At 34.4% G+C, this 14,907-nt stretch overlaps 1 protein-coding gene across 1 annotated transcript; it reads right to left on the minus strand.

The window, feature by feature from the left end:
* Window positions 1–8,577: 8,577 nt before the first annotated feature.
* Window positions 8,578–12,188, minus strand: LOC130053833 (uncharacterized). The gene has a single exon (XM_056161435.1). The coding sequence runs from the start codon at window positions 10,294–10,296 to the stop codon at window positions 8,578–8,580; it is 1,719 nt and encodes a 572-aa protein (XP_056017410.1). The 5' UTR covers window positions 10,297–12,188.
* Between the last annotated feature and the right edge of the window lie 2,719 nt (window positions 12,189–14,907).

The following is a 14,907-nucleotide window of genomic DNA, read 5'->3' on the forward strand; positions in this document are numbered from 1 at the left end:
ATAAATGCACTATACATCAAACTATCCGTGTGTCCAAGCACTATTTAATACCATACCCAATGGTCTCTGATATGGTTCAGCTGTTGAAATATGAAACTTCTACATAATCACTGCAGTTATTTTGACGACATTGGACATTGGGCTCTTCCTTCCTCTTTGTGTACTTTATTTTTAAAGATTATAATTTAGTCCCCTCCTTGGAATTTTTGTCATTTTTTATCAACTTCTTTTTTACCAGCCAGTCATAATGACGGGCTTTAGGTTCCGATACAATAAGATTAATTCATATCCATAGTCTCGTCTTCACATAGATGAAATATGATCACCAATAGGGAACGTTTCATCGCTTTCCTTCCCTTTATATTCTACACGCTGATCAGACTGACATGGAGAACAGCTAAATAAGGTTGATTTCGAATAATTTCGTAATACTTACACTCATACAAATGTAGCAAAACTTCAAAACCTCAATACTATATACCCCAGCATGACATCGCGAAGTAGTCCTTGCCCTTCCGTGGCTGTTGAATTTCCTTGATTTACAACTACGTGTAGTTGCAAGAGACACGTGAAACATTACACGTGAATGTGAGAGCAGTATGAAAATCAATCTGCACACCCGTTTCGTGTTAATACACAGGTGATGTAAAAACAATCGTTTCGTGTTTAGATAGGAAATAATTTCTGTGGAAACGAGGGGGTTATTTATATTCGATCTTTCCTATCCCCCCTCGTTTCTGTCCAAGCCTTCATAAAGTATTTGGGAAATCAGTTGCGCTTTGGTTTGAATTTATTTCAGCTTACATTTGATGTGAATCGTTCGAAAATTTACATAAATCAATTCATGAATGGTTTTTCCGCAAGGGAATACAATTGAAACCATTCAATTCCACACTAAAGCAACGATAATCGTCGTCATTTCAAACACTACATCCTTTTGCTATCAAATTCGCCTCCATGATCAACAATGACTTCAGCGCATGTGTTACCTCATTTTGTAAAACAGCTAGAGGCCCAAGAGGGGTGAAATGCCTTACTTTAGTAAATCGCACAAAAATCTAACTTTTTCAGTTTATTTTCTCACCACACGCATTGCATTTCATTTCTGTGAATGGACTTATTCTTCTGAATATGAAAATAATGAGTTACTGGAAACAAAATAAGTAAAAATGCAACTGGGAATAAAAAAATATTAAAAGACCATTCAAAGTGCGCAGTGTGTTGTAATTCCTGAAATGGGATTGAATATCATTATAGGAACCGCATCTCGTGTATCTATTTTTACCCTTTTATATTCATTCATTTTCATATCTTATTATTATATTTATTCACTATATCTTCCTTATTAGGGGGGGGGGGGGGTCTTCTTATAGGGAATATCATACCAAGAATTGAAAAACGTTCAGATCTATGACAGAACAACAAACCTGTGACAGAAGAACTTTATCTGTTTATACAGACTGTTAAACTGCAAATCAGTAAAGGTGATTAATTTCAGTCTACTTTTAACATTCATTGGCGGATCTTGACGGGAGAGGGGGTTGCAAGGGCTGCACTCCCCCTTTTGATTTTGGAGTGGGCCCGGAGAGAGAGAGAGAGAGAGAGAGAGAGAGAGAGAGAGAGAGTTTATTTATGCGGGAAAATGACTTTCAATCGCCCACGTCTCTCCAACACGAAGTCAGCGCTTGGAAACAGAAGTGGTCAGTCGTAGATTCAGTTGATGCCAAGTGGAATGCTTGTCAGAATTCAATAAAGATATTTTCCAACCTGCAGAAATTATAATTCTTCATCGGCTGCACCTTACCCGTTACCAACTGCAAAGCAGAAAGGTCCTTTCATTTCAACACGTATTTGTAAAGATGTACTTGCATGTAACGTTCCACAATGGCAAGGAGAGACTTTCTGGAGTGCCATTAATGAATGATTACCCCCAATATCAAACTTGACATTAATCATCAAACAAAGAGATTCATTCACATGCATCCGATAAGAATCAATTGAAATATTTTAGGGAAAATGTCAAATGATCAATGCCGGATCAAAATATAATTTTAAATATTTATGGGGGAGGGGTTCAAAACTCCTGCAAGTTTATGCAATCCGACATCGATATTCATGTACACTGGTTATTATTTTCAACATCATCAAATTTTGTTTTAAGAGGGGAGGGGTGTTGATGAAGACTAAGTGAATTAAGTTTTTTTTGTCAGACATTGAACATTTATCAATGAACATTGTAATACTTTTGTCATTTTTAATTCTTTTTTAAATGATGTTTTTATCGGTATCTAACTTATAAAACTACATCCATACGATACAATAAGTACACTGTACAAAACACATATCATGGTATCAACAACAGTCAACAAATCCTCTGTTCACCCCCCCCCCCCCCCCCCAACACCTTTGAAATATCTAGTTCCGCGCCTGATATTATGGTCGAGATCAATCAAACATTATTTAATCCCATAAACATGTATTTCACTTCTTTTTTTAAAAATTTTTTTCTTTCCTTTTTGTTGTTGTTGTTGTTGTTGTTGTGGGTTTGTTGTTGTTGTTGTTTTTGGAGTTACAACAATGACATTTTTCAAAACAAACAGCACAGCAAACACAATATGCGCATTTATATCAGATAATATCGAAATTGCGATTACATTTAAATTACTTTTTCTTTTATTTTTCATTCCACCAAACACTTAGAATAATTTATGTAACAACTTCCATTTTATCTATATTGTTTTCTGTATTTTCATATTCAGAAGAATAAGTCCATTCACAGAAATGAAATGCAATGCGTGTGGTGAGAAAATAAACTGAAAAAGTTAGATTTTTGTGCGATTTACTAAAGTAAGGCATTTCACCCCTCTTGGACCTCTAGCTGTTTTACAAAATGAGGTAACACATGCGCTGAAGTCATTGTTGATCATGGAGGCGAATTTGATAGTAAACGGATGTAGTGTTTGAAATGACGACGATTATCGTTGCTTTAGTGTGGAATTGAATGGTTTCAATTGTATTCCCTTGCGGAAAAATCATTCATGAATTGATTTATGTAAGTTTTCGAACAATTCACATCAAATGTAAGCTGAAATAAATTCAAACCGAAGCACAACTGATTTCCCACATACTTTACGAAGGCTTGGACAGAAACGAGGGGGATAGGAAAGATCGAATATAAATAACCCCCTCGTTCCCACAGGTAATTGCATCGCTTGGGGTCGAATTGCTCGTTCCCACAGAAATTAGATAGGAAGCAGTTTTGTAGGGGTGATTTAATTAACTACTGTTGCTTTCATTAATTACCTTTGCAACCTGATGGCCACCTCAAGCCAAGAGTCCAATTCGCATAGTAAACTTTCATCTACCCCTTGGCAGATTTAACCTTATCTTAATATTTCCCCCACTGCCTTAAAGTGGACTTGCAGCGTTATTTCTCTTTACAAGTAAAATTATCAACCTATCAGAGCGAACGTGGTAGTTGAGCTTTATGGGTAGGCGATTTACTAAAGGCTTCATAGATTCTTGTGTACCAATATATTATGCCCAGCTGTCTGTGTCTGTGCTTTTTCTTTCCTTGTCGTTATGAAAGTGTGTTTAGTTCAGTTTTGATTGTTTTCAAATCAAAGAGCCTGTTCATTATGTTCCTACACAAGTCACACATTGTTATTTGGCTGCGGTATGTAAATGATTATCTTAATCCACAGGCAATTGCATCGCTTGGGGTCGAATTTACTATATAAAGAGTAAATGTATAGAACTCTAAATATAGGGTACCCAAGTTAGCCGATGTAAAAACAAAAAACCAATTGATATAAAATTCTACTTTGTATTCTAATATATTCATACATAATCAATCTACGTTACTACCAAAGTTCATCCCGAAATTCCATATACTTCCCAAGATAGGCAGAAATGAATTCAGAAAAATGCCTATTATTTTTTGGTCGACGTTTAGCTGGACCCTGACACTATACGACTGAACAGAATGTTTGAGCATTGCGACAAGCTATTACATAGAATGTGCAGCATAAGATATCATTTATAAAATGAATTTCTTACCCCCATTTCATAGAATGAAGTCCGTAATAGTAATTTAAGACTGAAAAATTTAAAACCGTCTGTACTTTCGCAATCACATCCATTATGGTAGTTATGACTAATTACCCAAAAGAGATGAAAGGACCCATGACGATTTAGAGACTCAAATACTAATATGCATCAATATTGATTCATTATAGTACATGAATTATGCTAACTTGAATAACAAGTCTTTATGAATATACAAATGTCTTATTATGTCTATTTTTATCTAAACCACATTATCACAGGTGTTGGACGATTTATAATAATGGTGTTAATGTGGGCAGTTAGTGCCATCGATGAAAATGACTATGATATGTGAAAGTACAGACGGTTTTACAATTTTCAGACACTTGGAGCTATTACGGACTTCATTTTATGAATTGGGGTATATACCTTTACTCGTTAGTAGTAAATTCGACCCCAAGCAATGCAATTGCCTGTGTCTTAATCAGGATTTAAGACATAATGTTTCACGAAATATTGCCCGTCTCAGTTTTTGGAAAAAAATCTAATGACAAAGGCGACAAGATAGTTGAACTATGGATGTCGCCATTATTGTATACACGTATAATCCATTACAAGCAAGTATGAAAGAGGCGCTGTGATTGGATGTTCTGGACAGCAAAGGTGCTTTACTTTTAAAAAAAAGGACTTGAATGTAAAGGGGGAGATGGGAGTAAGCGAATCGAACACATGGCATGCGAAGATAAGTTAAGGCGCTTCTGCTACACGGAAAGTTCAGGATTCTTTGCTATCCCGGTTTATACATAAAATGAACGACTTTCAAAATAGGTATTGGGTTTTGTTAACGCGCATGACATAAGAAGCAACAGTCACGTGTCTTTAAAGGGACTGGTTCACGATTTTTGAACAAAATATTTTTTATTTTTGATGTTAAACATTAAAAGTATAACTCATTTGATATTGACAACTAAAATGTTGACCTTCTGAATGCAAGAATAAAAGCTATATTCTAGACTTAAATCTGTGTTATGTAAACAAAGACTCGAGTCTTTTTATGCATACAAACAAACTGGTGAAATATGGAATTTGTAATATATAGCATCTTAATTCTGCATAGTCACAAAATTTAACTTTTAGATAACACATTTTACACAAAGAATGCTTGAAATGTGAAAGATATAATCAACTTAAATCGATATCCATTTCTTTTGAAAATTTCGTAAACAATAACATACCGCAATCTTTGTTTACAAACAAATAATGAACTCTTTTAAAATGAGCTTCTGTGATAATGTATCACCTTAATTGTTATGTGAAACCTTTTAAACATGTTAGATAGTAGATTTGGATCATTAAAAGTGAAAAATAAAATTTTGGGGAAAATCGTGAATCAGTCCCTTTAAGGTGTGACCTTGACAACGTAGGTCTCGTATTACACCCACACAGCGTCGAGCATAGGTACATGTCGCGTTTTATCAACGACGTCCGTTTATGAATGAGACGTAAAACAGGAAATTAACCGTTATTGCACTGTACTATTTATAACTTATAATTGATTCATTCACAGTTCCAAATCATTGTCAATTATGATGTAACTGTCGATATGCGCAATACGTACATTGTAGGCTAAGCTTGAAATTAGAAATATATACTTTACATAATTTTAGGAGAGGGATGAGGAAAAGCAGCATGTACAGGGGCGGATCTAGGAATTGCTGTTACGGGGGGGGGGGGGCACTTTATAAGGCAGGGGGTCTGGGGGCTGCCTTGAGGCCCCCAGTCGGTCCGGGGCGGAGCTCTGGTGGGGGCCAAAGGGCGAAGCCCTCTGAATCTCCTAGATTTTATAGGGCTTGAAATATGACTCCTATTTAAGTCATTTGTAATATTTTCTAACATTTTTGATAAGGTGAAATTAGTAAAATGACGCTAATTTTAAGGGTTTTGGAAAAAAAATTAAGTTCTCCCAATAAAGTAATTCAATCAAAAGATTTTGTCATTTTTTTCCCCGCGAGGAAGAAATCATTGCTTCTTTTATCGTTTAGTACATTTTTCTAAACAAGATATCACGATTTACCTGCGCCCCCCCCCCCTCCTTAAATCCGCCACTGATGTATCATTTTCAAATACGAAAACTGCGACTTTAGTTATATATTACCATGAAATACATACAAGAAAAACACACTAACCTTGATTATTGAAGAAATCAGTATCTGCAATTCAAATATAGATAAGATATATTGCATGTTGTAGAAATTGATATCCGCATTACATTTGTATTGAAATCACCAAGAACTTTCTTCACCAAAAGCTGGAGTATTATAAAATGTGTAAAGCGACGGATATAGTTTCGAAACACTGTGTAGTTATACTCCACGCCTACTAAATCGTCTTCATGTGGTAATGGTAAATGGTGACGTATTTATACTCCACGCCTACTAAATCGTCTTCATGTGGTAATGGTAAATGATGACGTATTATTCGGCATTGCAAAAGCTACACACTTTTGATTTCTTTCTATCGTATCATGCAACGTAATTATTGGGGAGGGGGTATTTATATAAATATATAAGTAATTAAGGTAGTGATTGTGTCACTTAAAATTAAGGAATCTAGGGATTTTTTCATTTTTACATATTTTGTAGTTGACAGTATTTGTAACGCATTATAAAATTATTATATATGGTTTTCACAGGAATTGTGATGCTACGGTTGTCATAGTAACCTCGCTTGTAGACTTTCCGTAATAAATGGTACAGGTGTTTCAGATGGTGTTTAAAATAGATACAAAAAGCGTACGTGATACAAAGTTTATATCAAATTGAAGTTAAAGCTTTAATTAATATATAATTTGCATTAAGATCTCCATTTACTTTCATATGCAGTAGAAGCACGGCTGCTTATGAGGAGATTTGGTCTTTTTAGAAGGCAATTAATTACCAAAGCAAGGCATATTTTCACCTCCTGAGAAATAAATACCAATGAATTCTTTTTATTTTTAAATATGTTCCAACATATGTTATTAAGAATGTTTCCTGAAAATATCAATATTGGTTTTCAGGTTTACTATGGCGCTATGAGCACTAGAGAACCCCCTCCTTATATGAATGCTGCAGTTGATAATATCGATCATATGCATATAGATCATATGCATTCTGCATGTATTTGTTGTTTAAAAATCATATTAAAACTATAAAAATGTGTTGATGTTTATTATTGAATTTATTCCTTATAGAATGATCGTACTGTTGCTTGGGGATGTTATCTATTACTAGGGGGTTCAAGTGAATTTTCTAATTGACTATTTTTTTATTATTTTTAACTTACATTGAAAGAGCAAACTTAAACTAAACTAAAAAACTTTATTTCATCAAAATATTCCTACTAGAATGAAAGTTACAGCATTTTTAAGTCAAGCATTGAGCGGCATATTTGAAATTTTATACTGTATAGATTATATAGAGTGTATATGGCACCGAAATCAAGAAGACCCCAGGATTATTTGGTAAAATCAGCAATTTAAATTAGAACAAATGAATAGAACATAGGCAAACTATATATTTTTGGAAATTTTATTAATTAAGCTAAAATTTTATTGCACCTTAATTTGCATATTTCAAAATGGCTGCCCAATATGGCGGTAATTAGCATATATCCAAAATGGCCGACACAATACCACAACCAAATATCCACATATTTAAACCTTAGTAAGCATGAAAAGTTATGATAAAACTAAAGAAAATCTGTAAAATTTTATAAAATTTTATAATTTACAATCAAATAATGAATGAAATTAATAAAAAATATTTATTAAATTAATTTGTTAATTAAATTAATGAAAGCATTTCAATTTTTTCCAAGGATATTGTTGCAACTGGATATGTATTATGCCTACGACATATCATTGCAAACTATATATATATATATATATATATATATATATATATATATATATATATATATATATATATATACACCTGTGCATATAAAAGACAGATATGAAGTTGTCAGTCATATTGATTTATTTCTGCATATGACATTAATTAATTACAATTTCACCCTTTTTGGATATCAATTAACAATGGAAATTCACACGGTTCTTCCTCCCCTTCATACAAACACTCATACTTTGTAAGTCTTCCATTCATTTGTTTGATACGCAGCACTTCTCCCTTATACCAACAAACTTCATTTGAATTTTGTTCTTTAAATTTATGCAGAATTCTCTTTCCAACTAGTTTAGAAGGATCCTCAATGAAACTTGGAAGAAGATGTGATTTTTGTTTGATTGTAATTTTTCTCCTATTTTCTTTCAATTTGTCAGCCAAATTTGATTTTGATTCATTAAATTTTTGTTCTACCTGACTTAAGGGATAGTAAGAAAGTTTAGAATTTTCAGAAACATCTTCCAAATGTTCATTGAGCTTCATGATGTCAATAAGATTATGCTCAAGATCTTCAAGGGAATACATTCTACCTTTACTGCTTTGTTGAAATTGTTCTTTTTGACCTTTGCTAGAAAGTACATTTTTCCTAAGCTGTTGTTGATGCTGATGGCTTAAGTCTCATTAAAACATCCAATTGGGCAAAATCTATTTCAGAACAAGTGTTTGTTGTTGGTACAGCAGAGGCTCTTTTTTGATCATTTTCAGATGGTTCATGAAATATTCCCCCTGGAAGTTGATCTTTTGCTTGCCTCTCCAGTATCAACAACATGCCACCCAGAGCTAACTCTAAAGCCATTTGTGTATACATTTCAAATGCTGGATCATTTGTGTTTTCAAATAATGATTCATAAATCTCATCCTTATGGACATTCTCATCTGGAAAAATTGGGTGACCTTCTAAGAGAGGTGTTGCATCATGGGATAAATCTTGTAAACTCAATTTCAAATTTAGTAACACAGGATTTAAATCCAGGATATTTGCTGTTCTCTCAATGATTCTCCAAAAGGAACCTGTTATGACCTTGTCAATAATGCCTAAAGCTCTGAGACTGCTTAGGTATGCTTTTTCATTGATGTCAAAAGAAATGCTCTTTAGTAAATCATTTGGATCTGACCAACTGTCCAGAAATACTTTTATATCTTCAAGGTGTTGGTAAGTAGCCCCAGCTGCATAGATAAGGTGATTAAACCGATGACCTCGAAATGTTATGAGTTTGTTTTTTGCACCTTTATCTTTTAGGTATGTAGAAAAGTGGGATCCCACCCCTGACTTTTCACAGCCATGCATTGTTAATGCTTTGCTGACTGTTCTAGTCAGTCTTGAAGCACCACTTTCCTTCCACTCAAAACTATAAGGATTTCTACCCAAACAAACATTATTTTCAAAAACATTTAAACATTTGTCTACTTCACTAGCCATATTGACAAATACATGCATTTTGCAAAAAAATGAGGAAACTTTTCCTATTTCCAGTCTGTTCACCTCTGAAATTTCATCCCAATTTTCAATGACATCAGGTAGAAGATTTTCTCGTAGTTCTTCCAGTTGTCTATTGAAAACTGGGTTGGTTGCACCTTGATCAGACATGGTGGATATGATGCTGGAGACAAGTTTTGAAAAACATTTGTCATCATTTCTCAAACATTTTGAGAGATCAGATATGTTAGTTTCAAAAGCTTTCATTAAAGTGTCTGCATCAGCACTACCAACTTCAGTCATTCCAATTGAGTATGTCCTATGATCTGGTGTAGTCAATTGGAAGGACTGAAAATGCTGATGGAACTTAGATGTTCCATCTTGATGCAGGCAATGACCTGTCAGATCACCAATATTTGACGAATTGATCATAGCCTCTGCCACCTGACATTGGGCAATTCGTTTTGCTTCAATAAGCAGCCTTGACCTGACACCAGCACTTGGTAGTCTTGACAATGTCTTACCTGTTACATTTTTCAAAACAGTTTGAATAACCTGATTAACTTTCTTACAACTAACACCACATTCTGTTGTCAAAGCCATGATTGTTTCTCGTATCTCATTGGTATATTTACCATCATGGAAGCAAGTAATCTCAGAGTCCCGCAAAACATTGTTAATCTCTTCTAATTCAATTATCTTTTCCTCTTTGGCCAGTATTTCTTGTTTAAAATTCATAATTTTTGTTTCATTTTCTGCAATAAATTTGTCAAACTCAGAATTTTCTTTCTGCATTTTGTTCAGTCTACAAATCTTAACTAACAAATTTCTCTTTTCCTTTTTCAGGTTCTCTACTTGCTCATCCTTTCTTTCATTCTCTTCTCTCATTTGTTCTATAACTAATTCTTTCTCCCTTATCAACTCATTCTTATCATTCAATTCAATTCTCTGATTTTCTATTTTCTCATCTCTTCTTTTCAATTTCTTGTTTGAGTTTCGAACATCAAGTTTCTTAGCCTTTTCTTTCAAAGCAACAAAATTTTCTAAAGTTTTATCCAACTTCTCCGACAGATCATTGTACTTTCTTTCCCCACTGCTCACACTCTTTCTCCATTACTTTCAAATCTTTAGTTTTAGACAATGCACTTTGGTGTTTCATTGTGCAAGAATCTAAAACTTTCAACAACATATCAATCTTTTTTTCAGAATGATAAATTTGTAAATTTAAATTCCTTTGATGCTCTTGTTCATCAAGCAGTTCCCGCTTCAGATTTCTATTTTCATATACAACATGTTTTGTTTCGTTGACGAGGTAATTCAGCTTTTGAGATTTTCTGTCATCGTCAAATATGGGCATCTCAACCTTTGGCATGGGGAATTCAAAATTTTGATTCAGAAGGTCTGATAATGCCTCTGCATTTTTGTTCTTCTTTAACTCTTTGACTTTGTCCTTTAGCCTAAATATTTTTGTGTGAAACACACGCACTGAACAATTTTCCCACTTGGAAGATGAATACTTTGTTTTAAGGACTTTAAAGTTTTCAGGAAATGTCCTCCCATCAACAAGACAACTGATGATATCTCCATTTGTAGGAAATTTTCTATCCACATCTACAATTTCATAACAAAGACATAAAGATGAAATTCAATTATTTAATTCCTTAATATTTAAAACCAGTTCACTGTCCAGCAGTCAATATAATCTGGTTTGTGGTTGTTTGATATTTGCCAGCAAATATCACAGCCAACATGGATCTACAGTTCTTTACATTTAGTTATCTCACCGACCACTGACCAGCAGTGACACTCATCAAGATGTTGACCAGCAAACAATCTTCTGAAAGTATATTAAAAAAAAGGTGCAGCAAAAAAATCTGTGTACATGAAATGCAAATTCAGAAGTTTGAAATACTATAACCATTAATATATCATTTTAAAACGCACTGCTTAATTTTGTCTACTATTACCCATGGAAAACACTTTTCAATATATTTTAATGTGTCGAGGAAATTCGAAAGACTTTCTTATTCAATCATGTACATGTACATTTTCATAATTCTTATAAAATAAATTTGACAGTATCATAATCATTTAGACGTGACAAAATGCATAAAAAATCTTGCCTTGAACATTATTTGTCATGATGATGTTCGACGACGTCGTTTTCTCGCCGATGTCGCCGTCCTCACAGTCTCTGCCACTAACGAGGTCGTTTTCCACCGGGGGATCCGGGGCGGCCTGTTTAATATATCAGCCCAATAAATAAAGATTTCTATAGAAAAAAAAACTGAATTTTTAAAATATATGTGAATTCTTTTCATTAAAATACCGCTTACCATTTACAATATGCGTTGTATTCCAAGAAACGTTTATTCTCTGCTTTGTTTACTATGAAATGTAGCAAATCAGGTATCATTCCAATCTGCGATTTATAATCTTTCTTCTCATTGGTCGATTTGACAAATATCATCAATTATAGCTCGCGGAGAGCCAATGAAACAACACGACCCATGCATATCGCGAGGTGAACTAGGATCCGAGTTACGCACAGACGGTAAAAGACGGATTAGATAGCTTCAACTGCCATTAAGGAAATTTATTAAATAAAAATCACACAATAAGAAAAATGGTACTGGTCGAAACAGCAAATCTTGTTCATCATTTTTGTAAAAAAAATTATGACAGAATTAAACATATTTTTTTTAATATCGTGAGTTTAAAATTGCCAATTTTATGCCGATTGAACCAAAAATTACAACGTCACGAAAGTCGGACTGAACTCCCTACTATTACTTTCTGTTTAAAATTACTTGTATATTCAAGCTCTGTAAATGTCGAACTCCCTGTCGAGGCCTCATTACGTCACCTACGTATAGACATCTCCTATGTGACGCAGTACAATATACAGATTTGTATATTGTGAGTCCGCGATTATCACGCGGGCAAATAACACTAAAGAAGTAGCTCGTAGTTAAAAGTTTGAAGGTATTCAAATTAAGAGCATTAATATAAAAGTATGGATTATATTTTAAACGTAAAATGATCAAAATATCATTGAGAAGTCGGGAAACTCTGTTCAAATTATAGTGTAAAGTAATGAACTTGATGTTTACGTTCTTGTTTTGAACTGTTTACGTTTGACGTTATGTTTTTTCGTCATTCTACAGTGACGTCACATAGTATACGCAGCCTATGAAATCGTTATCCCATAATGCTTAACTGGAAGATTTTGGTTTGTGAGCAAACGAACTCTGGCGGAAGTTTGCTGTAAATGTATGTTAAAAACGCGGGAAACATAACGCACTCGGTGTAAACTGTGCATTGTGACGTATTACCTGTGATGTTTTTTCTTTCCTTTCAAACCAAACGATTATCAACAACAACAAAACTTTCTTATTTTTGATATTATAAGAATAAACTGAACTAATTAGGAAAAATATATTAACAGTAAGTGCTAAGAATTATTGAATATTTTTTGCTCAAAATGACGCGTTTCCGTAACCCGTGTTTCCTCAGCCTACGGCTTCCCTTGGATATTATATATCCAATGTGCACTAACACTGTATACAAGTTTTGAGATTTATATTATACATCATTATTTTAATAGGCCAAGTGGTTTGAGAAATAGATTTATGTATTGTAAGATTGAAACTTAACGGGGGGGGGGGGGGGGGGGGGGGGGGGGGTTACATGGAGACTTAGGACGATTATTTAAAAGATGATAAAAATGTAAGGGATTTTTCATTTGTATTTTATTTTTACTTGTATATTTCTAAACATATTTTCACTTTACCGTGACCTGTATCTGGTTATATCTGACATGTCTTTGTTTCATTCGTCTGTCATTATATACTGATGCTCAAGCGCGTGATGTATTCCGGAATCAGAAACGTACATAGTCTCTTTTTAGATACTACATGAATATAAACCACGTGATGCCTTGCAATCACTACCTTAAGATAGACAAGAGCTTAGAGTAAAGCAGTTTAATGTATCTCCATGCATCAATCCTGCATAATGCGAGGTCAACTCCCCTTCTAAACTGACTCGATGAAAAACTAACTAGCTAGAGATTTGTATTACAAAGAAAATGTCTACATTATCTAGAGGAAAATTAACTGAGTAGATCATAGTCATTGCCTGGTGAAATCATCAGTTCTTTGTAAGGGGTTGTTATTTCTCTCATAGGAAGACAATTAACCTTGTTATCTGAAACTCGATGGGACCGAGAAAAACTTCGAGATATACGAGGAATCGAGATATCGAGGGTAAATACTCAAAGAATAAGTGGTTGGGACTTCCGTATCACTTCGACATATCCATGGCATTCGAGATATCACCGTTCGAGATACCGAAGTTCAACTAGCTATCTCGTATATATCGAGTATACTCTGTCGACTGGTATTTTTAGCTCACCTGAGCTAAAAGCTCAAGTGAGATTTTCTGATCACCCGTATTCCGTCGTCCGTCTGTAAACTTTTAACATTTTTAACTTCTTCTCAAAAACCACTGGGCCAATTTCAACCAAAGTTGGCACAAAGCATTCTTAGGTAAAGGGAATTCTAAATTGTTAAAATAAAGGGCCAGACCACCTTCCAAGGGGAGATAATCAAGAAAAGGTAAAAATAGGGTAGGGTCATTAAAAAATCTTCTTCTCAAGAACCACTGGGCTAGAAAAGATGAAATTTATAGATAAGCTTTATTAGGTAGTGCAGATTCTAAATTGTTCAAATCATGGCCCCCGGGGGTCGGATGGGGCCACAATAGGGGATCAAAGTTTTACATACAAATATATAGGAAAAATCTTTAAAAATCTTCTTCTCAAGAACCACTGAGCCAGAAAAGCTGAGATTTATAAGAAAGCTTCCTGATATAGTGCAGATTCTAAATTGTTAAAATCCTGGCCCCCGGGGGTCTGATGGGGCCACAATAGGGGATCAAAGTTTTACATACAAATATATAGGAAAAATCTTTAAAAAAAATTTCTCTCAAGAACCACTAAGCCAGAAAAGCTGATATTTACATGAAAGCTTTCTGACATAGTGCAGATTCAAGTTTGTTCAAATCATGGCCCCTGGGGGTTGGATGGGGCTACAAGGGGTGATCAAAGTTTTACATACAAATATATAGGGACATTCTTTAATAATCTTCTTCTCAAGAACCACTGAGCCAGAAAAGCTGATATTCACATGAACAGCTTCCTAACATAGAGCAGAGTTAAGTTTGTTCAAATCATGGCCCCCTGTTGTAGGATGGGGCCACAATAGGGGATCAAAGTTTTACATACAAATATATAGGAATTGTTTTTCAAAATCTTCTTCTCAAGAACCACTGAGCCAGAAAAGCTGATTTTTACATGAAAGCTTTCTGATACAGTGCAGATTCAAGTTTGTTCAAATCATGACCCCTGGGGGTAGGATGGGGCCACAAGGGGGGATCAAAGTTTTAGATACAAATATGTAGGAAAAATCTTCAAATATCTTCTCGTGAACCATTGGG

Source organism: Ostrea edulis, chromosome 4 (genome assembly GCF_947568905.1).
Source record: "Ostrea edulis chromosome 4, xbOstEdul1.1, whole genome shotgun sequence".
Taxonomy (NCBI): Eukaryota; Metazoa; Mollusca; class Bivalvia; order Ostreida; family Ostreidae; genus Ostrea; species Ostrea edulis.

What these genes read in the sequence shown, in the direction of transcription:
- LOC130053833 (XM_056161435.1), bottom strand. Translation starts at nt 10,296, where the DNA reads ATGAGAGAAGAGAATGAAAGAAAGGATGAGCAAGTAGAGAACCTGAAA.